At 61.2% G+C, this 26,154-nt stretch overlaps 15 protein-coding genes and 1 pseudogene across 15 annotated transcripts; 7 read left to right on the top strand and 9 right to left on the bottom strand.

The window, feature by feature from the left end:
- Window positions 1–348: 348 nt before the first annotated feature.
- On the top strand, window positions 349–903 carry ACA1_363230 (uncharacterized protein; the record flags this gene model as incomplete). Its single annotated transcript, XM_004333789.1, has 1 exon — window positions 349–903. The coding sequence occupies one exon, from the start codon at window positions 349–351 to the stop codon at window positions 901–903; it is 555 nt and encodes a 184-aa protein (XP_004333837.1).
- A 180-nt stretch (window positions 904–1,083) lies between these two features.
- On the bottom strand, window positions 1,084–2,778 carry ACA1_363220 (uncharacterized protein; the record flags this gene model as incomplete). Its single annotated transcript, XM_004333788.1, has 2 exons — window positions 1,084–1,935; window positions 2,065–2,778. 2 exons carry the CDS (start codon window positions 2,776–2,778, stop codon window positions 1,084–1,086), a joined length of 1,566 nt encoding a protein of 521 aa, XP_004333836.1.
- Window positions 2,779–3,018: 240 nt separating this feature from the next.
- ACA1_363210 (Fbox domain containing protein) lies at window positions 3,019–4,152 on the bottom strand (the record flags this gene model as incomplete). Its single annotated transcript, XM_004333787.1, has 1 exon — window positions 3,019–4,152. One exon carries the CDS (start codon window positions 4,150–4,152, stop codon window positions 3,019–3,021), a length of 1,134 nt encoding a protein of 377 aa, XP_004333835.1.
- Window positions 4,153–4,457: 305 nt separating this feature from the next.
- On the top strand, window positions 4,458–5,561 carry ACA1_363200 (uncharacterized protein; the record flags this gene model as incomplete). Its single annotated transcript, XM_004333786.1, has 1 exon — window positions 4,458–5,561. One exon carries the CDS (start codon window positions 4,458–4,460, stop codon window positions 5,559–5,561), a length of 1,104 nt encoding a protein of 367 aa, XP_004333834.1.
- A 221-nt stretch (window positions 5,562–5,782) lies between these two features.
- Window positions 5,783–6,238, top strand: ACA1_363190 (uncharacterized protein; the record flags this gene model as incomplete). The annotated part of the gene is made up of 1 exon (XM_004333785.1): window positions 5,783–6,238. One exon carries the CDS (start codon window positions 5,783–5,785, stop codon window positions 6,236–6,238), a length of 456 nt encoding a protein of 151 aa, XP_004333833.1.
- A 71-nt stretch (window positions 6,239–6,309) lies between these two features.
- Window positions 6,310–7,393, bottom strand: ACA1_363180 (uncharacterized protein; the record flags this gene model as incomplete). The annotated part of the gene is made up of 2 exons (XM_004333784.1): window positions 6,310–7,124; window positions 7,159–7,393. 2 exons carry the CDS (start codon window positions 7,391–7,393, stop codon window positions 6,310–6,312), a joined length of 1,050 nt encoding a protein of 349 aa, XP_004333832.1.
- Window positions 7,394–9,262: 1,869 nt separating this feature from the next.
- ACA1_363170 (uncharacterized protein) lies at window positions 9,263–9,505 on the bottom strand (the record flags this gene model as incomplete). Its single annotated transcript, XM_004333783.1, has 1 exon — window positions 9,263–9,505. The coding sequence occupies one exon, from the start codon at window positions 9,503–9,505 to the stop codon at window positions 9,263–9,265; it is 243 nt and encodes an 80-aa protein (XP_004333831.1).
- A 27-nt stretch (window positions 9,506–9,532) lies between these two features.
- On the top strand, window positions 9,533–9,912 carry ACA1_363160 (annotated as a pseudogene).
- Window positions 9,913–10,418: 506 nt separating this feature from the next.
- ACA1_363150 (uncharacterized protein) lies at window positions 10,419–10,685 on the top strand (the record flags this gene model as incomplete). Its single annotated transcript, XM_004333782.1, has 2 exons — window positions 10,419–10,460; window positions 10,587–10,685. The coding sequence occupies 2 exons, from the start codon at window positions 10,419–10,421 to the stop codon at window positions 10,683–10,685; spliced, it is 141 nt and encodes a 46-aa protein (XP_004333830.1).
- Window positions 10,686–10,862: 177 nt separating this feature from the next.
- On the bottom strand, window positions 10,863–11,082 carry ACA1_363140 (uncharacterized protein; the record flags this gene model as incomplete). Its single annotated transcript, XM_004333781.1, has 2 exons — window positions 10,863–11,014; window positions 11,040–11,082. The coding sequence occupies 2 exons, from the start codon at window positions 11,080–11,082 to the stop codon at window positions 10,863–10,865; spliced, it is 195 nt and encodes a 64-aa protein (XP_004333829.1).
- A 2,124-nt stretch (window positions 11,083–13,206) lies between these two features.
- ACA1_363130 (uncharacterized protein) lies at window positions 13,207–13,965 on the bottom strand (the record flags this gene model as incomplete). Its single annotated transcript, XM_004333780.1, has 1 exon — window positions 13,207–13,965. One exon carries the CDS (start codon window positions 13,963–13,965, stop codon window positions 13,207–13,209), a length of 759 nt encoding a protein of 252 aa, XP_004333828.1.
- Window positions 13,966–15,250: 1,285 nt separating this feature from the next.
- ACA1_363120 (iridovirus major capsid protein) lies at window positions 15,251–16,927 on the top strand (the record flags this gene model as incomplete). The annotated part of the gene is made up of 1 exon (XM_004333779.1): window positions 15,251–16,927. The coding sequence occupies one exon, from the start codon at window positions 15,251–15,253 to the stop codon at window positions 16,925–16,927; it is 1,677 nt and encodes a 558-aa protein (XP_004333827.1).
- A 147-nt stretch (window positions 16,928–17,074) lies between these two features.
- ACA1_363110 (uncharacterized protein) lies at window positions 17,075–18,169 on the bottom strand (the record flags this gene model as incomplete). Its single annotated transcript, XM_004333778.1, has 1 exon — window positions 17,075–18,169. One exon carries the CDS (start codon window positions 18,167–18,169, stop codon window positions 17,075–17,077), a length of 1,095 nt encoding a protein of 364 aa, XP_004333826.1.
- A 719-nt stretch (window positions 18,170–18,888) lies between these two features.
- ACA1_363100 (uncharacterized protein) lies at window positions 18,889–19,527 on the bottom strand (the record flags this gene model as incomplete). The annotated part of the gene is made up of 2 exons (XM_004333777.1): window positions 18,889–19,123; window positions 19,196–19,527. 2 exons carry the CDS (start codon window positions 19,525–19,527, stop codon window positions 18,889–18,891), a joined length of 567 nt encoding a protein of 188 aa, XP_004333825.1.
- Window positions 19,528–21,103: 1,576 nt separating this feature from the next.
- ACA1_363090 (protein kinase domain containing protein) lies at window positions 21,104–22,591 on the bottom strand (the record flags this gene model as incomplete). The annotated part of the gene is made up of 1 exon (XM_004333776.1): window positions 21,104–22,591. One exon carries the CDS (start codon window positions 22,589–22,591, stop codon window positions 21,104–21,106), a length of 1,488 nt encoding a protein of 495 aa, XP_004333824.1.
- A 1,104-nt stretch (window positions 22,592–23,695) lies between these two features.
- On the top strand, window positions 23,696–26,134 carry ACA1_363080 (uncharacterized protein; the record flags this gene model as incomplete). Its single annotated transcript, XM_004333775.1, is given in 7 exon segments — window positions 23,696–23,890; window positions 23,984–24,220; window positions 24,333–24,416; window positions 24,441–25,213; window positions 25,246–25,416; window positions 25,433–25,532; window positions 25,602–26,134. Coding segments are annotated over 7 exon segments (2,093 nt in total), but the record flags the coding sequence as incomplete, so codon positions are not given.
- Between the last annotated feature and the right edge of the window lie 20 nt (window positions 26,135–26,154).

Here is a 26,154-nt window from a genome sequence, read left to right as displayed (position 1 = left end):
TGTTTTGTAGCCGCCGAGCCCTCCTGTGTCCATCCACGCATATGCCCTCGTGCAGGAAGCCTTGTCCATTTTTGTGTCAACCCTACGTGTTTACTGTGGAACGCCGCCGAAGACAAAGTTGGCATTCACACGTCCATTGTGCGCTCTACCAAGCCTTTCGCGGGGCAACTGCCCCGTTGCTGCCCATGACTTGCGGAAACTACCAAATGCATTTCCCCTCGTCGGAACTCTGTGGACTCCCACACCTGCACTCTGGTCCGCCTCGTCCAGCGTCTGGCCAACCCCGAGTTTGTCGCTCGCGTTCCGCATGACACGCCGGCGTCCATCGACCCCTCGTTGATCGAATGGATGCGCCAGGTGACCCACCTCTCCCACGACACGTTCTTCGAAGCAGCCCACAACTGGCAGCGCCTGCTCGCCGGAAGCCGCGACCTCCTTCGGCGCCTCAGCGTCGACCGCCGCGAGGGGAGCGAGAGCCAGCGGTCCCTGGCGGTACAACTCCTGGCGCTTTGTGTCCGACCGCTCAACAAGGCGCCAAGTTGGATGAGCGAGCCAGGCAACGGCCTTTGGATGGCCGTCGTGGAAACCAAGGACACATGGCTGAAGGTGCGCTCTCGGCGGACCAAGGGCGGCACCGACGAGGAGCCCATCGACCATCTGGTTTTGGCTCTCGAGTTGTGCAACATCAAGCATCTCGTGCGGTTCGCGTGCGACCACATGCTCAACGGCGACGCGCAGAACCTGGACTTCCTCTCGTCCTTCACCGCTGAGGTGCTGTGCCGCTACGACGCCTCTCTTTCGGAAGGCCACCGCGAGAAGCCGTGGCTGCAAGACGTCCTCCTCACCTTCCCTTCCCACCTCGCGTCCATACGACGGACTCGCTCACTCTTGTCTTGGACATGAATGCACCCTCCTCTTACTCTCAGTACGATCGACCAAACAACCACAAGCACTCGGCGGGGCACGAAGGTTGGGTTTGTTTCTTGAAATGATCAATTGCCTCTTATTACTTTGCCCCCTCCTCTAACCACACCCACACACCCCGCGCGCCATCTGTTCTCGCCCCCCCTCCGGTTGATCGGCTTAGGCCACAACGGCGACGTTGACGTAGGGCTTGAGCGACACGTCATACAACATGCTAATGGGCAGCCTGAACTTGCCGGCATCAAAGGTCTCCTTGAACTCGCTGATGTGGCGCACCTCGCGGTAGTTCTTGAGGAAGGCGTGCGTGTCCTGCTTGTCCTCGAGCGAGCCAAAGGCGCCATGGGGACCCGGCGCCGACTTGATCGAGGGGATGTTGGACACCTTGACGTACTCAAAGCAACTCATGCCAGTGACGACGTGGCCGGCAAAAGTCGTGAGGCAGTTCGAGGAGAAGCGCTCCGTGGCGTCAAAGTTGAAGAACTCGGAGCGCGTGATGGTGCCGTAGTTGTTGGGGTTGCGGGCCGAATACTTCTCGTAGTAGGTGCCGTAGAAGAAGCGGTCGGACATCTGGCTGCCCTGCTGGTACTCGGTCACGGCCGACGCCGGGTTGTAGTTGAGGCAGAACTCGTTGTAGTTGACGTTCTTCTCGTGCGCCAGCAGGGTGAAGGTGATGTTGAGCACCATGACGGCGGTGCCGGCGCCGAGGTCGATGTAATACTCGGCCACGTAGGTGCCGAGGGCTCGCGAGTAATACTGCACGAAGATGCCGGTGAAGTTGCTGGCCTGGACAAAGTTGTACCGGCCGGTGTTGACTAGCACGTAGCCGGTCACGTTGGTGGAGCCGTAATAGCCCGCCGTGGCCGACCACAGGTTGTCGAGCATGCCCTTGGGGTAGGAGGTGGGCGGCGGGCAGGTCAGGTTGCTCGGGGGCATGGCGGCCGCCGCGGTGCCGGCCAAGGCCAGGATCAGCGCGAGCGCGGCGACGAACTTGAACATGTCGGCGGAGTTGGACTGCATACGAGGTGGCAAAGGACTTTGTCTCTATTGACTGGAAGGCATCCAAAGAGGCATTAAGGGAGGAGGATCGCCAATACCGGGAGAGAGAGAGAAGGAAACGCCCAACCAAGAAGCCTAGGAGACATAGTATCGAGGTTGCCTCGGCGCAAGAGCAGCAGCGGCTAAAGCGGTGTCCAGCGCCAACTTGGCTCTCTCGCCCAGCACTCGGTACGAGTCGGGATCATACTCGCGCAGTCGCGCGATGCGCGTATAGGCCTTGATCTGCTGCGCCTTGCTCTTGATGGAGGGTGCTGGTTCGACGAACCAATCGAATCCGTCGTCCGATATGGAGTCGATTCGGGGGATGAGGCCGTCGCGGGCCAGGTTGCCGGCCATCTCGTTGGCGTGCTTGATAGCGTTCCTCTCGCGCACCTGGAGCGACAGTTCCTCAAAGAGTTGGGGGAAGTAGGTCTTGGCGATGATGGGCGCTGGGAATTGGTTGTCGCGGGCCAGCAAGATGCCAGTGGAGCCCTCCAGCGTCAAACTCTGGCCCGGATCGTCGTAGTTGTCCGCGTCGAACCCGAGCACGGTAAGCGTGGTGTTGGCCGGCAGGTGCCGGGCCATCTGCGCCGCGTCCTCTTCGACGCTCTCGGCGGGCACGAAAGCCGAGAAGGCGATGTGGTTAGGGTCGCTCATGTGCACCACTCCATCCTGGTTGGCGAGTGGGTCGGCTAGAGGGTCGTCGTAGAGGCCCGTACTCCGCCACGTGTTACCCTTGGGATAGAAGTGGTAGGTCTTGAGGTATTGGATGGCAGCGGGCGGGCCGCTAATCTGGTACCGCTGGGCGTAGGAATCCATTTGGGGGGGCTGGCTCCAAACAGAGATGGGTGTTCAAAGGGGAGGAAGGAAGGGTCAAAGGGACGGTTTGCTTGGGGAGGCGAACTATGTGTGCTTTGCCAACAGCCAGCAAACTCCGATGACTTTCCGTAGGTACACCCAGGTTGCGACACGACGAAAAGGGAGGAAAAATAAGGCACAAAGGCACTCCTGGGTCTCGTCTCTCCTCACGTCCGGTGACGCCGTCCGCCGTCGCCATCATCATGCTAACACACCATCGAGGTCCACGTTCCGGTTCATCGCTGATGAGGCGTCGCACTGGCACATGGCAATCTTGAGCGTCGCGGCACGCGGGTCTTGGCGGATAATGTGAGCCAGTTTCAGGCCCTGTTCATACCAGTGCACTGACACCAAGACCAACGTCGTGCGTTGCAAGAGCGCTACCTGGAGGGCCGAAAGAGCCAGTGCCGTGATCAGTGGCTTGGTGGTCTCCGCACTTGCCGTTGTCGATGCCGTTTCGTCCAAAGCACCTCGACTCGACGCGCTCACAAAGAGACAAAGGCTGGAGAGACCGGCGTCCAATGCGCCAAGGCCGGCCAAGGTCGGCCCGTCAAAGTGAAAGTTGCGGTTTTTGGCGCTGCCGTCGATGAGAAGATTGTCCCGTGGTCGGTTCTTGGTCAGCATCTTCTTGAGGTCTCGGGCTTCACTCTGGTAGACCCATGCTCTTCGAGACGCGAGGACCTTCTCTGAAGCCGCCGAAGGGTTGACGTCGACGAGAAGGTCGATGTTGAACCTGGGTCGCTCGCCCTCCAAAGCAGCGATGTGCTCTTGCGAGCAAGCCAACAGCGACCTCGTCTTGTGGTGGGACTGCATGCCCGAGGCGATGATGATCGTGCCCGTTGTGGCCACCGGTGGTTGCAGTGGCGGTGGTAGTGGGTGAGCAGCCGCTGCGCAAAACTTGGAGAGGGCGCGGCTCGACAGAGGCAGAGTGTCGGTGAGGAGGCAAAGACTATCAGCCGCGAAGAGGTTGTGTGCGTTGTCGCCGCCAGGCACGTAGGGGTTGAATGCCGCGGCCAAGGACGAAGCGCACGCAAAGTGGGCCGCAAGAGCGTTGGTAGTGGTGGTCTGTCGCTGGCCACGGCAGGTTGCCACTAGGTCCTTGATCTGCTCGATGCTGCAGGAGAAGCAGCCCAAGGGCCGAATGACGGCGGCATATCGCAGGGCTCTGCACGTCAGCGACAGCCTCAGGACGTCTCGTGCCGCGAGGTAGGAGAGGATTTCGCAAAGCACATCGGTGGCGATGTACGAGAAGACATCGCCGTGCGCGCAACTGGTAGACGCATGGCAGTCCAGCGTGTCGCATACTCTGCGGATCTTGACTAGAGGCGATTGCATGGCCGAGAGATGTTGGCAGTATGAGGTACTTAGGGTTATTTTGTTTTGGAGCGCAAAGACATGGCATGGTGCGTCGAACCCCCCTGCCGGCCAGGCAGCCACACCATAGCCGCATCAGGCACCCAGTCCTGCTTCTGCGATGATCCGGCACAGTGGCCTCGGTGAGGCCACAATTCCGTACACACCTGCACCCTTGGGCATCCCCTTTTGTGTGGTGTGCCTCACCCTTTCTCGACTGACCTGACCGGAGCATCTGGACTGTAACGACAAAGCGTCTTGACATCACCTCCCGCGTTCGTGCCCCGATGGACCCATTCTCCCTCGATGACCAATTCGATCAGCAGCAGCAACACGAGTGGCAAGAGAACGACTGCCAGGATCACTACTTTCAGATCCTCGAGACCGACGGCAACACCTACTCTGAGGTGGCGCTGTTCTACCTCGGCGATGGCAGTGCCGGTGCTCCCGTGCAGTTTGTCCACGGCGTGAGGATCGAGTACAATCCGGCTGCCAAGAAGGACGGTGGCCTCTGCTACAGGCCCATCCAGCGCAACGAAGCCAAGGTGCCTCGTGATCTTGCGCCCTACGGCAGGGTGCTCAGCGACTTTCTCGCAGGTCTCTCTCAGTGGCCACACGCGGACATGGCTGGCACAAGCAAGGCGAAGAAGGCAAAGAACAACAACAACAAAAGGAGGAAGAAGAAGGCCTTTGATGGCCCCGGCGTGCAGGACATCGAAGCCATGATGTTGCCTGTCAACTGGAACGACGTGCCGACGGCGGTGGCATGGTTGGCCGACATGCTCTACATGCCAGAGGCGTGGCGCGACCGCCGACTGAGGACGGCCACCGTGTCGGCCTGCGACCTGACCGATGCGCTGGCCCAACTGTGGGCCTATGTGCTGGCCAACACCGCGCAGCCCATCTTTGCCAAGCCCAGTAGGGCCGACAAGAGGCAGCGTCAAAAGAAGCACGGTCGACCCGTGCTGGACGCCGCCCGCACCTGGCAGGAAGAGTGTGCCAAGAACAAGCCCCTGACGGCCGAGCGCACGGCCCGCCTGGTGCACGCTCTGCGCGTCCTCGGAGTGCCGGACGCAGAAGACCTGGCTGTGGCCAGTCCCGCCTTCCTGTGTGCCGCCGGCGCTGAAGCGGCCCTCGCTGGCGCCGTGCTCGACAAGTACCATGTGGAGCCCTTCAATGGGCCGCTCAGGACATCCATCCCTGTCGACGTCTTCCAGGCGTGGTCGGTCGCGATGCAAGACCCCGCTGCCACCACCAGCCACCAGCGGGGGCTGCTCTACTTTACGGCCTTTACCAACGGCGTGCCGGTGACCGCCGAAGACGAAGCCGACATCGAAAGGATGGCCGCTCGACTGACGGCGATCGTCTTGCAGGAACACATCGACGAGTAGGCAAAACCCTGTTCTCCGTATGCATGACCCTTGAAATGCAGTCCCTTGCCGTCCCCCCATCTAGCAGAAAGAAAGACCAGAAAGAGTCTCTGTTCCTTGCGCGCTCTTGAAAGAGCCATAGACAAAGATGTGAGAGGAGTGCCTACGAGGAGACGCTAGCACAATTGGCCGAGGGCTGGGACATTGACGAGATCGCTCGTCGTTGGCCTGAAACACATCACATGCCCGGTTTGGACAGCGAGAGCCACAGCATCGCCATGGCCGACTATCGCGTGTCCTACGTCGCCCGCTGGTTGGACGACATGAAGGCCGTCGCGGAAGCCGAAGCCAGCGGCGTCGACCCCAAGACCATCACCATGCCCGGCACGGCGCGCTGGCAGCACGTCTATCGTCGTCCGCGCGCCTGCAAAAGCATCGTCTCGCGACTCCAGCGGTGGTGCGACGACAGCAAGGCTCCCTTCCTAGCCGCCACCTCGGTGTTGCCGCCGTGCCCTTCCGGCGTGACCATGCGCGACCGCAACCGCCTCATCCACTGCGTGTTGGGTTCGGCGTTGGACGCGGTGCGCGCAGAGCTCAAGTTCATCGACAAGAGTCTAGTCGGACTCAAGTGCTACCACGCCGACGTCGATGAGCCCGGCAGAGCCACCCTCGGTCTCCCTACCACACAGCGCCTGTAGTTTGTGCTGGCGTGTATCCAAGCCCAGCTCTCTGTCTTTTTTCTTCCTTCCCCCCTCGCCCAATACACCACTCAGTCCGACTCTGTTTCATCGCATTCCGCGTCCGCCAGGCCGAGATTGTCTTCCACCTTGTCCAGAGCCGAGTGTAGGCTGTCGTGCCCGGCCTTGTCGCCTTGGGCCTTGCCCAGCAGCAGCAACTCGTCGATCATGTTGGCGGCTTGGTTTCGTTGTCCGCGGCACCCGCCGGGTTCAGACCCGGCCAGGGCGAGGCTGGTTTCGTCGGTCAGCATCTCGTAGGTGACAGCCAAGAAGGAATGTAAGTGGGAAGGGCCGTTGGCGGCGTCCTCGTGTATGGCAACGTCGTACAAGGTGCACACCGTGTGGAGCATGTAGGCCCAAAGTGCGCACGGTCGGCGCGTGGCGCTCGCGACAGCATGTCGAAATTGGTGCTTTGCCCTGTGCATGTCCGGTGCCGCCGTTTCCCCTCCGCCAGGATAGCCGCCGTGTGCGCGGTGGCGGTAATCGGCGACGGCCGTTGTGTAGGCGTTGGCCGCGCGAGCCTTGGCGAGCATGCATATACTCAGTGCCGAGAGGTCGGTGGTGGCCTCCATGACTTGGTCACATGCAGGTAGGTAGGTGGACAACACCCACTCGCCAAAGGCCAGACGCTTGACGGGCGACATGGCCGAGTGCTGGTCCGACCCGGCCAGCCGACGCATGTATCTGTCAATCCACTCGTGGGCAGCACCGAGGAAGTCATCCTTGTAGGGGCGGGGCGGCTTGGCGCCAACAAGTCTCCGTGCTTCCGTCCCCTCCATGGGCGTGTAGCCTCGAGGCGCCTCCTCTTCCTCCCGTCCTCGTGGACGCGTTCTTCGTACCTCGGCACCTGTTTCGCGCGACGCTGGGCCGTGGTCAAGCACCCGCCAAGACGGCAACGTAGCACGCGGTCCGCGCAAAATGGTACAACTCCGAGTCGTTTTGGTCGACGTCATTGCCGCACGACCCAGTCAGATGCTGCCGCAGTTGAAGGCCCGCCGTCGGCATCGTCGTGATGAGCGGGAAGAGGTACCAGCGCGCCACGTCTTGAGCAACCTCCGCCAGGCAAGTTTCCACCGTAGGGTCGATCTCCTCTCGCACCGACGAAGCCATGAGCATCATCATGACACAGGGGTCCGATGTGGTTGTTTGCAGCGGCGGCGGTCGCATCGCCTTCCACTCTGCCGTCGGTCAGTATGAAGGTCGGCTCCCACCAGCGCCAAATGATGGGGTGGCTCTTGGGATGGGATGCGCCATGTGGCGCTTGTAGCATTGCCATGCCCGCCTCCCGGCCAAGGCAGCCACGGTCCACAAGCATGACGCAGCCATAGGGCGAGGAGTATTGCGCATGGTGCGCGCCCACAGGAGGGAAGCGTAAAGCACGAGGCCATTGACGGCTCCGCTTGTGAGCCTGGGGTGGGCTACGCCGTTGGCCGTCGCATAGGCTGCCAGAACCCGTCGGCTGACAGTGCCATCGACACTTTCTCGCTGGCCCAAGACAAGCCTGCGCGCGCTGCGGCAGGTCGCCACAAAGGCCCAGGCGTGCTTCTCACCTGTCAGACCAGCATTAATGTGACCCACGGTTGGGTTGAACCTGCCGTCACACCCAAGGGCTCACGTCTGGGCGAATGTCAAGAAAGGAGAATCCAGAGTGCTGCGAGTGTGACTAACTCCGTATATTAGTGCTGGGGGCAAGTGGCCATAGGAACGTTCTCCCGTTGTCTTTCCCTCTCGCTCAACTCTGCATTCTGTCCTTCCTTCCGCCGCGCGACCTCGCCTCCCTCGCCTCGACGTCCCCAGAGGCCGGACGAGACTGCCGCCCATTTGTCCCTTGCGATCCAACTGTGCCTTGCCTACTGCAAAAGACTCGAGGATGGCGAGGAGAAGACGTGGTTCGCTGAAGTCATGACCTTCTTCCCTTCCCACTTTGCCGCCGGCCAGAAGGGGCGTCTCCTCTTGGCGCAATAGATTTGGGAATGAAATGAAGCAGAAGGAGGGAGACAGCAGGGTGTCTATATGTCGTCCAAGGAGATCGAGGAGGCTCAGGTATTTCGTGTGCAAGAGAGGCTCGTGCTCCTGGCGAGGGCGTGGTACCGTTTCCGTCCTCCGCCTCCGCCTTGAATGTGGGAGGGAGGAGCAGACAAGGTGTAGTGTTGAGTTGAATCCACTCTGCTAAGGTTGTCCACCACCGCCGTGGCCTACCGTGAAGAGAAGCGCCAGTCATACGAGAAAAGGAGGAGGCGTGCGGCCAAGGCAAGCGCGCCTGTCTCCGGGAGGAGATCCGGCCTCTGGTGCTGAACACCGTCGCGCCCACTGCCGGTCTCTGTATGCTTTCCTTCCTCTCGCCGCGAGACCTCGCCTCAACTAGCAGACCGCTGCGTAGGCTCCACCGTTCGACGGCGCCATCGGAGCACGGGGGCAAGATGCTAACTCCTCCTCCTCAGCCACGCGAAGGAGGACGATCATCGTCTGCAACTAGCGTTGGGCTACGCCACAACACTGGCCGCGCCTCGCAACCGGTTTTGGACCGTAGTCATGGAGACGGCCGACCTCTGGCCGGAGGAGCCACCTCGCAACCAACGGTGTACCGACCTACGACGGCGGCGACGACATCTTCATGGGCCAACTCCTTGCCACCTTCAATAGCAACACCATCAAATCTCTGCTGGGGAACAGACAGGACTCCATCCTTCTCCTGGTGGACCTCGAGTCGTTCGCCGTAGGCACGGGTGCATCGCTAGGGCCGTGTGCGCGTCGATCTCATGTGGCTAAACGAGGTCATGGCCTTGGAATCTTCTCACTTAGCCGACAGCCGAAAGGCTCTCCTCCTCTTGGCACTATACACTTCTCATAGTTAGGGTTAGAGTTAAGATCCAGCGGCGCGCGAGGAGAACTAAGGTTGAGCGCGGCGGAGGGGGGAAGCAGTTTGTGATTGTAAAAAGGCGAGAGAGACATGCTTGGGCCTAAGCAACGACCTTTGACAAAGAGTTAGCGGGCGTGGTTGTGCAGCATGCTCACGGGCAGCCTGAACTTGCCGGCGTCAAAGGTCTCCTTGAACTCGCTGATGTGGCGCACCTCGCGGTAGTTACTGAGGAAGGTTTTGCGTGGGGTGTCCTCCTTCTGGTCAGGAGTGCCAAAGGCGCCGTTGAGGTTGGTTATTTCCGTCGAAATCAGTCGGCTGTGACGCTGTTCACTAGTCTGGCAACCGTCGAGGCGTTCACACTGGTACATGGAAGAAGGGGGACAAGGTCGCCCCCAATGGCTCTGACCCTGGCCCTGGTGTCCAGACCATCGCAGAGATGATGCTGTCGATGGACTGGAGCGATGTGCCGTCGGATGTTGCGCTGGTGACCGACAGCCTCTACATGCCGGAGGCGTGGCTGAGGTCAGCCGTGTTGGACGCCGCCCGCACCTGGCGGCAAGAATGTGCCAAGAACAAGCCCCTGACGGGGGAGACGTCCATGCCCTCCGTACTCGGGATAGAGGATGCAGACGCCATGGCGACGGCCAACCCCGCCTTCCTCTGTGCCGCCGGAGCCGAGGTCGCCATCGCGGGTGCCGTCCTCGCCAAGTACGACGTGGAGCCCTACTCCGGTCCCCTGAGGACGTCCATCCTGGTCGACGTGTTCCGGGCATGATCGACCGCCATGCAGGACCCGGCCGCCGTCACGAGCCAGCAACGTAACCTCCTCTACTCTACGGCCTTTATCAACGGTGCGTGCCCGTGCCCGCGCAGGACGAAGCAGACGGATGGCCGCCAGGCTGACATCCATCGGGTTGCGTGAGCATATTGACTAGAGCAGTTGAGGTACCGCGGCTGAATATTCATAGCGCCAACTTGGCAGCATTTCTGCGGTGGTTATTAATAACAAAAGCCCTTGGCAACTGGCCTGAAGGAGTCGCGACCATGTGCTTGGAGTCACCAGTAATAATAGTAAATAGCAACGAATAGGATTCTATGGGGTTTTTGACACCTGTCTCTCCTTCCCGTCAGTGAGGGACATGGTGGTCGGTAACAGCAGCGCCAGGTCATTCATGCCTCCTCTATCGTTATTGTTTTTGCTGCGGTCTGATGTTTTGATTTGGACAGGAGGCAGCCACTGTGGAGGCTGTCGATAGGTTGATCGACAAGATAGAAGAACTAATGAATCAGAATGATAAACAGCGCCAGCCAACCAAGTTCAACGTGCTCGAGTTGCAGCAACCTACCCCACGAACCCCCCGCCAAGTACCGCAGTCTACTTCTGGCATGCAATTCGAGAAGGTCTTGGAGAGCTATGCTGAATTGGTTAGTGCGTGCGACCCCTACCAGGAGACAGTCCGTCAGCGTGCCCTGGGTCATTTGCGAGGTAAAAACTACCACGTAGAGGTCGAAGAAGGCATTAACTGGACCGTCACCCCGGAAGCCTAACAATAAACAGCAGAAACTTGATCGATATGGTCTTTATGTCACAGCAGCCAGGTCCACTGCCCTTGGACGCCGACTGTGCAAGATGGTCTTTGCCAACACCAAGGCCACCCGCGACCTCCGCGCTCTCGGTGGTCGCTGAGGCCGCCCCGTAGGCATTGGAGGCCCGAAGGGTCGCCGTCACGCAAAGGCCCAGGCAGGGGCGTTGTTGGCTTCCATGATGTCGTCGCAGATGGGCAAGTAGGTCGCCATCACCCAGGATGCGAAGGCCAGTCGCTTGGTGTGGGCCATGTCCGGCGTGTTGGTCAGCTCCGGCCATCGGGCGGGCGTATCTGTCTGACCATTCGTGGGTCGCACCGATGAAGTCGTCCTTGTAGGGTCTGGCCGGTACGGCAGACATGAGCGCCAGTCAGTCCGAATGCTTCCACTCCGCCAACTGGCGCCTCCTCTTCTTCCTTTCCTTACTCGAGTGTTCCTCCCTTGGCGCGCGGGTCTCTCCAGCCTTGGTCAGACACCCGCCGAGGCTCGCAATAGCACACCGTCCTCGTGAACCGGTGGCACAGGCGGTAGTTGTCTTGGTCTCTCCCGAGGGGAGGGATGGAAGCACACAGGTGCTGCCGCAGTTCGTGGCACACCGTCGGCATCCTCGTCATCAGGGGCAGGACATACCAGCGCGCCACGTCATGCCGACGAGATCATATAGGCTTGCGAAAGTATGCCCTTCTTGGAGGGCCACGAGGGGAGGGTCGTCGCGACCGCTGCCTTGTCCGTCTGGACCCAAGAACCCAAGGCCGTAAACTTCCACACCTCCTCGCTTTCAGTCGTCATGCGTGTGCGCGCGCGAGTGCGGTAGACGAAGTTGGACCAAAACTACCTCCCTGGGCTTGGTGACCAAAGGTCGGCGGACAGCACCAGCACCTTTGGGGAAGCGCGACGTGCCGTTATCACAACCAGTACCAACTGGGCTCCTTCTGGGGTTGTACAACACCTTCCGCAAGCACATGGCCAACCGAAGCCAACGCCGCCCAATGTCAGACCACGAAGGTGTCCTACTTCTCGGTGTTGCCGGAAGTGAGGCAAGAGAGGCACAAAGAAACGTGGCAGCCTGTCGGGCCTAAACCCAACCCTACACCTAAACCCGAACCCACCACTTTGCCCTCTCTACTGTGCATCCCTGTTCTCCCTCTCCCCTTCCCAACCGCCCAGGCCATCTGTTTGCCAGCGGGATTCAGCATAACGGGAGGACGGATGCAACTTCATTGTAGCATGAGGAGCAACGGACGCAGGGTCACGGGGAGATGGCGAGTTTGCACGATGCCGACACAGTTGGCATATAATGGTGCGGCGGTCGGCAGTTCCTTGGGCAGAAGAGAAACCGTCAGCGAAGATGGTTGCATTGCCATCCGCGAGATCGTCTTCGTCGTCGTTGCTGTAGATATTACTAGCACAGGCCGCGTCGAAACCTCCAAGCGACGAAGACGGTCCGACCGTCGATAGAGGCGCCGGGCGTTGCGGTCGGGTTGGATTCACATGGCACGTGGTGCAGCGGCTCGAGGGAACTGACCGCCAGGACGACGAGGTCGTGAATGGTACTGGCTGAAGTCAACTTGGCTTCGGTGGTGTGGTCTTTGCCGTTCAACCGGCGCAACTCCTACAGAACTTGAGGCCTCCATCTCGCCATAGTTGGCCACCGTGTAGGACTTAGCGGCCGCGGCGGGCCGCAGTTGGGACTTAGGCGTCAAACTCCTTCCTGTGGTTCTCCTGTCTTGTGCAGCCCAACAGAGGATGTCGTGGAGTCCCGCTCACCCTGTTGTGCTAGCCATGGTGGTGGAACGCGAGGCTTCCAGCAATGTCCCCATGTCTTCGCGAGAGAGGGTGTCGTGGTACTCGGCCACATAGGCGTCCACGATCGAACATGCTCTGCTGTGGTGGTAGTTGCCTTTGACATAGTAGAGCGCGATCCTGGCGACGATGATTTCGGCGCCCGCCACCTCGGCCGCTAAGTCTCATAGGTAGAGTGTTGTATGCGCCGTCGAAGGTGGGTCTGACGCTGTTGGAGTGCTTGTCGCGAAACCCGAAGAAGCGATAGGCCCTTTCGACCCCGAAACTCTCCCAAAGTGGTTCTCTCTCGCTTGCCTCCCAGCGGTCGGCGCCACAACCTCCTGGTTCATCATTGTAGGCCCACCCTCCGCCCCTCGTCGAAGTATTGGTTGACTTGCACAATGGAATCCTACCCGTTGGCCGCCATCTTCTCGCGTGCAGTGGGCAACCGCATCCTGACGTGGCAATCTGTCCATCCGGATTCTCGTCCCTCAAGTAGTCAAATGTCGCTCCCTCCAAGAAGCGTCGCCGCAGCGGCCAGCATTCGTTTGCCCTCGCCCCTACCACCGCCACCACCTGTCCCCCACCCAACATGTTGCCAAACTTTTCTATTGAGTTGTGAAGACTGTTCTGTTCTACATTGAGAAGACGATCTCGCTTGCCCCAGTTCCTCGTGTAACAGTGTGCGTCGCCAACATTGACATCAAGGGAGAGTGGCGAGCGTCTCCGAGCGAAATTGAAACCACTTTGTCGCCGACAAACGACACTGTAACACGGATGCCGTGGGGTCACCACTAGCCAGGAACTTGTTGATGCACGCCCGAGGCCAGGACATCTTGTCGTTGTTGGTGGCGCCATCCTCGCCGTCCTCGTTGCTGTCGCACCACGACAAACCCAACAAGCGAGCCACGGCCGCGAACGCCTGTGAGCCCTCGTCCTTTAACCGGTCTCGAAGGGTGAAGGGGTCCTGGTCATCGTCGTCGTCATCCGCGGCCCACGCTTCGGCATCAGACAGTCGCTGCATGCTTTCGAACACGCCGAGCATGGTCAGGCAAATGATGAAGAGTGACTTTCGCCAGCCGGGTTCGCCCAGAGTGTGGTGGCGTTCGATGAGAGCGGCGGATCTCGCGACCAAGTCGTAGCCGGTGGGCGGCCTCAAGCGCTGCTCCAGACTCGTGGGGCACATGAGCTCGCCAGGGCGAAGCGGCCTTCTTGCCACGACCGCAAGGCAATCAACGACGCCAGGCGGCGGCGAGGTGCTGCCTTGGTCCTGCTCCAGTGCACTGACGATGTGCTGGACGCAGGTCACAGCGAGGACATACTCGTGCCCCATGCTTGTCGTAGCGTGCGTCCCACAATCCGCCAGGGACGCGATGCGCCCGTGAATGTCGGCGTGGTACTGGTGAAGATCCGGCCGGAGGCAGGCGCGCGTGTCGGCTCCGCAGTCGAGCGCGCCGAGCATGGAGTGGTGCGATATGAAGACACACGAATGATCGCGGACGTTGAAACAGGCCGTGGCCTCGTGCCGGAGGTTGCGGATGTGCCTGGCTATGGCCTCCAGGGCCAAGGGGTGGCCTTGTCCGCGCACGCACTCGATGGCGAGGGCCTCCACCGTGGAGCAGGTGCCGTGCTCGCGCCGCACTTGGTCGAGGGTGTCGTCGCTGGCGTCAGACCGGGGCCTGCGAGCGTGCCATTGTGGAAGCAGGCTGGGAGGCAGACGAGGTGCAAAGATGGCGACGGTTTTGGCAGCCCGCAAGGCCCTCTCAAGGACACGCAGCAGAAGGTCAAGGGCCTGTGTGGAATCCACGTAGTCGGCGAAGTCGGCATCCGAGGTCCTGGCGATGACACGGCGTAGAAGAATGCCGGTCAACTTGGTGGCGCGTGAGTACCCCTCAGTCCAGTCCCAGAATTTTCGTCGTTGCTCTTGCTTGTGGCCGGTGGCGGTGTTGTTGTCCGGTGAGCCCTTCAGAGTGGCAATGGCGTCGAGCGATGGCGTCGTCGTCTGTAGTTCCCACAGCGGTGACAGCAGGGGAAGTGATGATATGGCGTGCCAGCAGATCCAACTGAGAAACACAGAAAAAGAGAGAGAGAGAGAGGCGGGCAAAGTCCCGCCATGAAGTAGAACCATGGTTGGACCAAATTCGCGAGGATGTCTTGTTCTAGCGCCCATAGCGCGAAAGGGGGAAGTGTTTCCTACTTCCAGTCCTTTCCGTGAGTCGGCGAATGAAAAAGTCCATGCCGCCGTCACGACCGCGGTCACGACGGCGAGCTCCTCGGCGGCGACGGGCTATGTCGACATCCGACCCAACAGAGAGAAGGAAGGCGAGTGGGAGCGTACGAGTCGCCTGTGCGGGCGGGGGACGGCGGTGTCGATGGACACAAGCACACCTCCGCCCCCGATGCTCTCGCGCGTGCGCGTGTACCAGTTGGCGGGGGTACCATGTGCTGGCCAAAGATGCCATAGCGAGAGACACACCAAAGCGCAAGGGCTGTTTGCCGCCTGAGTGTATTCGGTTTCTCTCGTCCTCCCCCACCCGTCTCCTTGCCCGCCCATCGACTTGGCGCTTGCGCCTCCCCCTTCTCCCTCTTGCCCACCTCCGCAACCGTGCCCTCGCGTTCTCCTCTGCTCCTCTGCTCCTCACCACCCACGCATCCACCTCCCCCACCACTCACCGGAGGGTTGACCCCTCGTTCTACAACAAGGTAGTAGTCAAACACACGCCCGTGATCTACTTTCAAAGCACACGATGACGGACCACATCCTGTCCTCCGCGTCGCACCACTACAACAATGTGATCAACGACAGCGCCGTGAGCCTGGTCGACATGCTCCGGTCGTCGTCCTCCTCGGCGGGGGCGGTTCCGGGTGCGGCGGCGGCGGCGCAGGGCGGCGGCGACAAGGTGGCCAAGATCCTCAGCGAGGGCTACAAGTCCAACCTCTTTCGCCTGCGGTTCTGCAAGGTGGGCGACTTCATGATGTCATCGCACAACCAGGCCTTCAACGAGGGCGAGGTGGCCTTTGGCGGCACCGCCACGTGCACGCTCAAGCGCCTGGGCCACATGATCTACCACACCTACCTGGTGATCGACCTTCCAGGCATCAAGGCGGCGCGGCGCGCGGCCGGCGCGGGCACCGGCGACTGCTCGCTCGACTACCCGTCCGAGTACCCCGTCGAGGGCGAGATCCTCAAGCGCGCCGACGAGAAGGCCTTTGCCCGCTACGCCGCCGAGCGCACGGGCAAGGCCGCCACGGCCAGGGCGGGCAAGAAGATCTACAACGCCGAGGCCTACGGCAGCAACAAGGGCGTGGGCGACGCCGCCACCTCGTTCGATCCCGTCGAGCAGTCCATCCTGGGGTTCGACCGCTCCTTCGAGCAGTCGCGGCCCGTCGACAAGAAGTCCTCGTCGCGCTCCCCGGAGAAGAGGGTGCGCGGCTGGGTGCGCTGGTGTAATGCCATCGGCCAGTACCTGCCGGAGATGACGACCATGATCGTCGAGGACAAGAACTGGAACAGCCTTATCAACCTGTGGCTCTACGGCTGGGAGGAGGTGGCCGGCTACGCCGGCAAGGAGCTCAACGAGCACATCGGCAAGCGCGAGAACTGGAAGCAGTTGGTGCTCGACTCGGCCGACCGCCAGCGCCTCTACACGCCGCTGCCCTTCTTCTACACCCTGTGCGCCGGGTGCGTGTTCCCCTACGGCCAGATGAACAAGCACAACGCCAGCAGCGTGGTCAAGATTGAGGTCAAGTTCGCCGCGCTCAACCGGTGCATCGTCACATCGGGCCACGACATCGTGCCGGTCAAGGCCGACGGCCACCGCCTCACGGCCAAGGACCTCGCCGCCCACCTGCGCGTCACCTACGTGCACCTCAACGAGAACGACGCGCGCACCTTCACCAACGGCAACCAGATCCTGGTCATCACGCGCGTGCAGCACAACATCGTCACGCTGCCGCGCGGCCAGCAGCGCGTCGACGTGCCGGTGCCGCTCGGGGGTCCGCTCATCAGCCTCATGTGGATGCTGCGGCGCAAGGCCAGCGTCGAGCAGAACTCGCACTTTAACTTCGCCGGCGTCAACGGGCGCGACCCGCTGCTGTCCAACGTGTTCTACGTTGACAACAAGCCTCTCTTTGGAGAGGGCGACGAGGCGCGGGTCTACCGCATGCTGGAGCCGCTGCAGTCGTTCCGCAAGACGCCCAAGGGCTACATCTATGTCAAGTCCTTTGCCTGCGACGGCACGGCCGTGGTGCCCAACGGCATGCTCAGCCTCAAGGACCGCCGCGCCTTCATGCGCCTCATCCTCCAGCAGGCGCTGGTCGCCGAGGAGGTCGAGTTCATCATGATGGGCCGCAGTTTCGACGTCGCCGTCTTTGACAACCACCACCCTAGCCTGCTGGGCGACGACGTTGTGTGCCAGGCGTAAGGTTGCCGGCCCGCTCTTTGCCCTGCTGTCCCCTTTCCAGAACGAGCATGGTTGGTCAAGAAAAAAACAACAAAACCAAAATCTTTACTGTCTCCCCCCTCCCCACGCCATGGTGGGCCGTTTCTCAGGGGTGGTGCGGCGAGAGGATTAAGTCGTGCTGGGAGAGGCCACTGTCCATCCCGCATCCGCAATGTATTGATCTGTCCAAGGGAAGCACAGAGAGGGCACATTGGCCTCGCTGTAGTAGGGCGATCCGCGAAAGGCGGTTCCTGGCACGTGATCAAAGAGGTGACGGATGAGGCGATAGGCGTCGATGCGCGATTCTGGCCGGCAGCACACGGTGACGATGGTGCGGTTGAACAGGGGCCAGAAGGTCACCACCAGCCCTACACCGGATAGGCTTTTGTCGGCCAGGGCGCACACGGTGTCTAAACCTGGCGTGTAGCAGCAACCCATGAGGATCTCTGTGGGTTCTTCCTGCTGGTGGTCATAGTGGTCCTCTCGAGGTGCGCCGCTGCTGCCACAAGAGGAGGATTTGTCGCCGCCTCGGGAGGCCGCAAAGTCGTCGATGCGAGGCAACAAAGGCCGCCAGGTCGAACCCGGCAGCACGATCCGCACGAGTTTGGCCTCGCGCACGCGTGCATCAACAAGGGGAAAGTGGAAGTCGCGTATCTGCCGGCCACGCTTCTTGACCGCAGCAATGTCGATCTGCCCCATGAGCACGGCATAGAACCTGTGGAAGGTGCGCTCGTGGTCGTTGTCCACAATGCCGTAGTAAAAGTCCTTCATGTCGGCATTGGGGAAGTCGCAATCTAGCGACTCGAGCCGGCCCACGATTTCGTCTATGATGGCCTTGCGCCAGCCTAGGGACGCCAGTTCCAGCACGCTGTTTGTGGGCACCAACCGGGTGTTGCGCGGTCGGTGCTGCACCGCCAGCCTTTCGACATTGTCGCGGGAGCACACGCACACGACGTTCTTAAAGCGCGTCTCCAGGTGCTGGTAGGTGGACGACGGCAGATAGTGCTCGCCGATGACCACCAACTGCGTCGTCTCCCAGTGGTACATGGGGATGGTGGCGTGGTAGGCCAACTGGTCCACAAGGGCCGACGCCTCATTGAGATCCGGCGTGAGGACGATGGAGAAGCGTGTGCGATCCTTGTCCGCCGCGACCAAGGTGGCTGCGAGGAAGGATTCGACGTGGTCGTTCTTGCGGCCCACGATGATGGTCGGAGTTGGCCGCATGTTGGGTCCTTTTACTTGGGACTGACGTGGCGAAAGAAGAAGAAGAAGAAGCGGAACCAAATGAAGCCCACCAACAACACTTGGTTCTCTTCTTGTGCTAGAGATGAGCGGACGAGTTTGTTTATTCACCACTGCTGTGGCTGTTTGGCGAAGGTAAATGCTTTCCGCGTTGACATTGGAGCAGCGCAGCGGCAGCAGTCCCCTCGCTCTCTCCCCTGGTACGACTAACGTTGAGGTCCTCAAGATATTTGGATGCAAGCAAACCGCCTGGCGTTTGTTCGAGGTCAATCATCGTTCAAAAACAGTATGGTGTCACGAAGGTCTTCACCCGCGGCGGCAAATACTTGCAACGTGATGCTTCTGGTGGCTCCGGTCATATCCATGATCAACCTGACGTCGTCCTCGTCGTCATCGGTTGTGGGCACAAAGAGGTCGCAATCCTCCTCCAGCCTTTGGCGGATCGCGGCGACGCATGTGAGGTCTTCAACTTGCCTCCGAGGACCGGCTCCTGGATTGTCCGCGTCGTGGTTTCGTCATGTTGTCTCTGTGTCCGCAATACGAGGATGGCAAGGATCTCCTCTTGTCGTTGCTATTGATGGTGGCGAAAGGTTGGAGGGCGGGGGGGGATTGATTTATGCTAACAAGGAGTTTGTGACAAATAAGGGCGGTGGAAGGAGTTGGCTGCTAAGCGCTATGCCAAAAAAACGGGAACGGCGGCTCTAGGGCTGCTGCACTGCGTCGATACGGAAGATGGTGGGGCCGCTTCCAGTGGTGGCGGGGTCGGTCGAGTCAAAGACGACGTAGCCGGTGGCCGGGTTGACGCGCGCATAGGTGGTGGGGCTGAGGCGCGCATCGAGCAACTTGATGGGTTGGCCGCTATAATAGTATTGCGTGCTGTCGCCGCTGCCCGTGCCTTCAACCTTGAGCATGGAGAACCAGCCGCTGGTGCTTCGGCTGCCGGCGCAGAACGTGGTCCAGTTGGTTTAGCCTGCCTTGGCGTTCGGGATGCACCAGTTGTAGGCCGACAGCGGGTTGAGGATGGCGGGGATCGACGGGGTCTGGACCCAATCCTGCGACACGATGGACGGATCGGTGCCCGTGAGGGCAAAGGTGGTGTTGGCGGTCGCGGCGCCGCACTTGAGCGGACGGTTGACGGGGTCGCTGTAGTCGATGTTGCAATAGCCCGACACGTTGAGGCTGTAGAGTTTCCACGTGTACTGGTACTTGAGCGGCATCTCGGTTCTCTTGGAGAAGGCGGGGCCGGGACCAGGAGCAGCACCAGCAGCACCGAGGCCGACAAAGACGCACAGAAGGGCGACGGCGATCACGGCGCCAAACTTGAGGTCTAGTCCAGTCATTGTGTTCGGTTGACCGTGACAAAGGCGTGGGCAGAGGCGGTGACGGATGGGTCGGTGGAGGGGAGGAATGTGCAGAGAAGCGAGGCTGATAGTTTGGTGGTTTGGTGGTGTGGCGGTATGAAGAGCACTATCGCACGTCGTCGCTACTTATGGATGAGGCGGGCTCGTGTAAGGAGAGAGGGTGATCTGGATACGTTCAGTTGATCCGAGACAACCCTCCCCCTTGCAATGGCGCGGACGAACGCCAGTGGAGGCTAAGTTCGTCGCTGGTTCGCAATTGGCCGAAAACGTTGCCGTCATGACGTCATGGCTATTGTGAGCGGCGACGCCCTGATGCCCTTCATCTAATCCCGAGACGTGGGGGTCGCGCTAATCTTCTGGGAGCGTTATCCTTCCCGTATGGGTTTTTCATTGCCACTGTTTTCTGGCGGCCTCTCTCGGCTGTTGGCTGTGCGGGAGGAAACGCTCGTCGTCGGAATTGCTGTCTCTTTCGCGTGCGGCGGCGCAGACTCTGACTGGCGCCGCTGCCCATCTCCCTCTCGTCCGTTCTTCAACCAGGAGCAAGCAGGTCAGCAAATGACAGAGCAGCGCGAGTCATGTGCGCCCTTCCATCGGAGATGCGGGCGGCCATCTTCGACCACCTTGATCGTGCTCGCGATGTTGTTGCTCTGTATATCGCTTCCCGTGCCGTGCTCACATGGCCGTTGGCCGTCGAAGTCGCCAAACGCCTCAAGAACCGCAAGCCGTGGGCCGTCCTGGCAGCCGGTGCGCCGCTCGGTGTGTTGCAGCACCTGAAGGACAAAGATGGCTTCGAGGCCGGCCACTGGCCTATGTTGGCGCGAACGTTGCTCGGCAAGGCCGTAAGCGGGGGCCACCTTGATGTGGTGCGATGGCTTTGCACGATCGGCGACATCATAAACACCCGCACACCCTACATATATCCACGACGCCGGCTTCGCGCCGTTCAGCCAATGGAACGCGGTGGCCACCGCCGTGACACACGGCTACTACCGCTGCTCCATCGCCCAGATCATCGCCAAGGGAGGCATAGTGGACCGCGAGGCCCTCGAAGCCGTGTTGCCTCAAGGAACAGCCGACAGCACGCTGAAACTACTTATCAGACATTCTCGTCTCGACGAGCGCAGCACCCCACACACTTGCAAGAGTGACCCCTCTCGGTGGGATAGGCCATTTCGCTACGGCATCCCTTTGAACGAATACTATAAGCCAGGTCTAATTAGATTTGTTGAATCATGCCCCTTTTGTTTCGCGGCGGTTGGTGTAGCACCTCAAACCTTGCTGCTGGGGCGATTTCAGCGCCCTGCGCCACCGCCTCCTCGAGTCGGGTTGAGTATGTCGCCATCCCCAGCAAGACGATCGAAAGGTTTGACGGCGCTTTGGCGGACATGTCGTGTGTGCGTGGGGCGACTGCAAGTGGGGAATGGAGCGACGTTCACTGTCCAGAGGTCACCAATACCAGAGAGTCTGTTGGAAGTTTGGCGATAAATGCTCCTCGCGTATTAACAAGCCCAGGTTTCAAGAAAGATGGATTAACATTGGCTTTTAGGGGGGGTGGCTAAATGACCAGAGTGTCCAAGGCGCGTTTGCCTTTGCCCTTCCTCTTGCTGTGGCATGGCTGGCTGCCGCCGTCGATGTCCGAGTTGGAGTCGCTCTGGTCATACTGGCCCTCGATGTCGTCCTCGTCGTCGTCAGAGACGTCGTCGCTCAACTCGGGCAGGCGGTGGCGGGCCAAGTCGTCGCTGCCGACGTTGTCGTGGGCGGCATTGCGGGTGGCGGCCATCCGCTTGAGTTGGCTCGCGATTTCTATCATCGAGGGGCGGTCGGCAGGGTCCTCGGCCCAGCATCGCACCATCAGCGAGCGGTAGTCGTTGGGCGTGTCCAGAGGGATGGACGGCCGCTCGCCTTCCAACACCTGCAGCGATATGGACATGGTCGGCAGGCCGGCAAAGGGCCTGCGTCTCGTGAGCACCTCCCACATGAGGATGCCGAACGAGTAGACGTCGCTGCGGTCGGTGCGCTTGCCCCCGCGGATGATCTCTGGCGCCGTCCAGGCCGGCGTGCCGCCTCGGGTGGTGGTGCGCGCCTGGTTCTTGGTGTGGGCCATGCCAAAGTCGCACACCTTGATGGTGGGGAGGCTGTTCTCCACGGGCTCTACCAGCAGGTTGGCTGCCTTGACATCGCAGTGGTGGATGCCCTTGCGGTGGAGGTGGCGCAGGCCCTTGGCGGCCCCGAGCAGCATGCTGATGCGCGCTCGCATGTCAAACGCCACCGAGCCGCTGCTGCCGCCACCGCCGCGACTTCCTTGTCTGCCGCCGTCGAGGTGGCTACGGAGGCTGCCGCCAGAGATGTACTCGGTGACGATGCAGAGACGGGGCTCCTGGATGCAGGCGCCGACGAACCTGACCACGTTGCGGTGTTCGACGGTCGAGAGAACGGCCGTCTCCGAGAGGAGGCGCTGGATGGCTTCCTCGCTCCGGCGGTTGATGTAGATGAGGCGCTTTACCGCCACCTTGCTGCCCTTCCATCGGCCCTTGTGCACCTGGCCGTAGGAGCCGCTGCCGATGACGCGCACGTCGATGCTGAGGTCCTCGTAGGCGATGAAGCACGGGCACAGGCGCACAGATCCCAAGTAGGCCAGTCGCTTGTCTCGCGCGCCATAGGTTGTCCCTCTGGAGTGTCCGTCGCCGCCATCGTCGTCGTCGGCGTCATCATCGCCATCACCTCCCTCTCCGCCGACCTGCCACGGGGGCACTTGGCCCCAGGCAGGCTCGCGGGTGATGCTCTCGACGGCGGCCCCTCCGGCCAAGGCATCCTCGCCGTCGTTGGCGTCCTCGTCGATCTGCCTGGCCCCCTCCAGGCGGCCCACGGCCAAGAGGCATTGGCGGCTGACGATGCAATAGTCGCCAAAGTGGCGGCCCTCGAGGCCTCCCGTGAGCACCAGTTGGAAGAGGCGCGAGTGCACGTCGTGCTCTCCTCCAGAGGGGCTTGCGGCCCCTGGCGAAGGGGAGCCGCCGGGGCGCTGGTGGTCTTCGGCTGAGATCATCGCCCGCTCTTGGTCGATCGCGTAGCACAGTGCCGCCGGGCTGATCTCCTTGCCCGCGAACCTCCGCGGTGGGGGCAGCACGAGATGATGTGATTGGCCAAGAGATGTAGTTTTTTTCCAATGCCAACATGCATATATACAGATTCACCATGACCCATTCTTCCCCATCTACCATGCGGCAGAAAAGAGCAAGTCTGGCGTTGTCACTGTGCAAGTTCCGAATGTGCCGCTGTAGACGCACACCGAGCCAGGACAACAAACGATGGTGGGCTCGATGCACCCGTTGCCGGGAGCGCTGCATGTGAAGGAGGGCGACGGCGTGGGTGAGCGTGTGGGCGAAACCGAAGCGCCAAAGGAAGGACTCGCTGACGGTGTCGAGGTGGGCGAAGGCGTGATGCTTGGGGACGGACTTGGTGCGACGCAAATGCTAGCGCCACCAACGCCCTGCTCCTGACATAGATACGGTAGGCAGCATGGCACCACGGGCGGAAAGTTCAAACAGGACGCATTGAGCGGCGCGCAGTAGGGACTCGGCGACGCCGTCGGCGTGATGGACGGCGTGGGCGTGCGCGAAGAACCGAACGAAGGACTAGACGAGGGTGTTGGCGAGCGCGTTGGCGTGGCGGAAGGGCTGGGCAGGGCTCGGCACGTCAGCGTCACCCCGTTGAAATAGCATTCGCTGCCGGGACAGCAAGGGATGGCGCTACACGGCTGACCGACGGCTGTACACAGGCTTGGCGATGGAGTACGCGACGGGGTGGGACTGCGAGTCGGCGTGCCTGTCCAAATGAAAGCAACGTTAAAGGCTGTCGTCAGATCGCGTGTAGAGGCACGGGCTTCCAGATGCGTGGCTTTAGCGGCGTCGGTGAGTGTGTTTGGCACAGCAGTTGCAATATAAATATTCGCCTGCCGTAGAGGCAGCAGATGCAGTCGACGTTGAGTCGGCAGATGTAGTCGATGAGGGGGGAGGCGGTAGATGCAGTCGATGTGGGGGGGAGGCGGCAGATGCAGTAGATGTGGCAAGTGATGGTGGTGATGGTGGTGGTGAATGTAAGAAAGCGGAAAGTACACATACCTGATGGAGTGGGAGACCTTGAAACAGACATGGTCGACGTCACCGAAGGCGAAGGGCTCCGTGAAAGGCTGGGCGTGACTGAAATGGTTGGAGTGACTGAAGGCGAGGGACTCAGCGAAGTGCTAGGAGTGACGCTGGGCGTGACCGAGATGGTAGGGGTCACCGAGGGGGAAGGGCTCAGTGAGACACTGGGAGTGATGCTGGGCGTGACCGATATGGTCGGGGTCACTGATGGCGAAGGGCTCAGCGAGATACTGGGAGTGGTGCTGGGCGTGACCGAAATGGTCGGGGTCACCGAAGGCGAAGGACTCAGCGAGATACTGGGAGTGACGCTGGGCGTGACTGAGATGGTCGGGGTCACTGAAGGCGAAGGGCTCAGCGAGATGCTGGGAGTGACACTGGGCGTGACCGAAATGGTCGGGGTCACCGAAGGCGAGGGACTCAGCGAGATGCTGGGAGTGACGCTGGGCGTGACTGAGATGGTCGGAGTCACCGAGGGCGACGGACTCAGCGACGACGAAGGCGAAGGACTCGTTGTCGGGGCGATACTCGCCGTACCTGTAGCAATGCCATACACACACAACAAAGAGTTAGTAATCCTGTCACCGCGGCATCAAAGTGCAGTTGTAGTGAGTGTGCTGATGGTGGATGGATGCTGAAGTGGAGGCAGAGGTGGTTGTAGAGGCAGAGGAGGAGGCAGATGTAGATGTAGATGTAGATTTGACATGGAACGGATACACGCACAATGCTGTATTGCACAGATGGACGTAGAAGACACGGGGGGGAGCGGACTCACCAGAGGGGGAGACGTTGGGCGACAGTGAAGGGGTCGATGAAAGAGTGGCCAACGGTGAGGTGCTTGGTGTAGTTGAGGGTGCAAGGCTCGCAGATGGAGAGATGCTCGTCGTTCCGGTCGGACTCGGGGTTGGGTTGGAGGTGGATGACGCCGTCGGAGTGCTAGAGACCGTCGGGCTCGAAGAAGGGCTGGAACCCAAAGAAGGCGATGATGTCGAAGAGACAGAAGGGAAGGCCGTGGGCGACGGCGAGCGCGATGGGAATGGTGATACCAAGGCCGGCGAAGGAGACGGCGAGGCGCCCAGCGACGGCAAGGCTGATCCTGAAGGCGAGGGGAAGGGCGAGCGCGAGCCGGATGCTGACAGCGTGGGACTGGCGGAAGCCGAAAAGCCGGGAGATCGCGAGGGCGTCGCTGACCTGGACGGCGCTGCCGACGACGAGGGACTGCGCGAAGGGAACGGCGTGATGAAAGGCACCGACGGCGTGGCCGAAGCAAAACCAGGAGAAGGCGAGCCCGTATGCGAAGGAGAGCGGGAGATAACAGGAGACGCCGAGCGCATCCCAACGGGAGACCTGGAAGGCGAGCGCGAGGGGAACGTGCTGATGAGCGCCAAGCCACGGTTGAAGGCTTTAAGGGTGTCGTGCTGGCGCCACACGCCGGCGTCCCAAGCCCCGCGAGCCAGGCGGCACTCGCCGGCGGGATCGGAGAGGCGCAGGGCCAAGATGACGGCTGCCAACGCAGAATTCACCTTGTGCATGCTGGAGGCGCGTGCCTGCTCAACAGACAAGAGTCGCATGTTGAGAAGGGACGCTATCACCTCAGCGCGCACGCGAGCAGACTGTACGTCGAGCTCTTGGCTCGCTTGTTCGTGGTCGCTGTCGATGACGTCCACGGCGCGCCGCAGGACGTCGTACATGTCGCCGCAGGCGCCAAACTGCAACGCTTCGGAGGAAGGTGCGTTGGCCCGCAGGAGCGGCCACGGAGTGCCCTGCAGCGAGGAATGCTGCAGCCAGTGGTGCGGATCAAAGGGACCCTCGGCCATGGATGGTGCATGGGCGGCCGACGGGGTCGTGTGCACAGGCGTTGCTGCTGCTGGTGCTGTGGTTGTTGTTACGTTGTCGATCGGCTGGTGGTGGTAGAACCACACCGCCAACAGGACCAGGCCGGCCACGGCGGTCCGGTCGAACGGCGCCACGGTCGACGAGATCACGTTCCGGGCCACGCTGGCCAACGGCGCCGAGGTGGCCATCGCCTACGTGCTCTCGCCCGATTCGGCCTTCACCCAGCCGTGGGGCGAGATCGCGGTCACAGTGCCGCGCAACCACCTCAAGTACACCTTCAACGCCCGCCGGTGGCCCTTTGCCGGCGCGGCCCACCGCCTGCGGCTCGCGATGAGCCTGGCCTCCCACCCCCTGGTGGGCTCGGCCGACCGCGTCGACGACGCCGCGGCGGCCACGTCCAGCCTGAGCCTACACGTGGCCAACTCCACTGCTGACGTCAGCGTGGGCCTGTACGGCTTCGCCCTGGTCTACAGCGCGCAGGAGGCCGATGACTCGCTGACGGCGCCCACCGGCGCCCATCGCTCGTCCAACGTCACCGCGAGCCTGTCGGCCGACTTTGGCTCCATTCTGGTCGATTTCCCGTCGTTCGACGCCGCGACCGAGGTCCTGTCGTACGACCCGTCGTTCGGGG

Source organism: Acanthamoeba castellanii, assembly GCF_000313135.1.
Source record: "Acanthamoeba castellanii str. Neff unplaced genomic scaffold scf7180000084624, whole genome shotgun sequence".
NCBI lineage: Eukaryota > Discosea > Longamoebia > Acanthamoebidae > Acanthamoeba > Acanthamoeba castellanii.
Note: the sequence above shows the minus strand (reverse complement) of the source record. Positions and strands in the feature narration are given on the sequence as shown.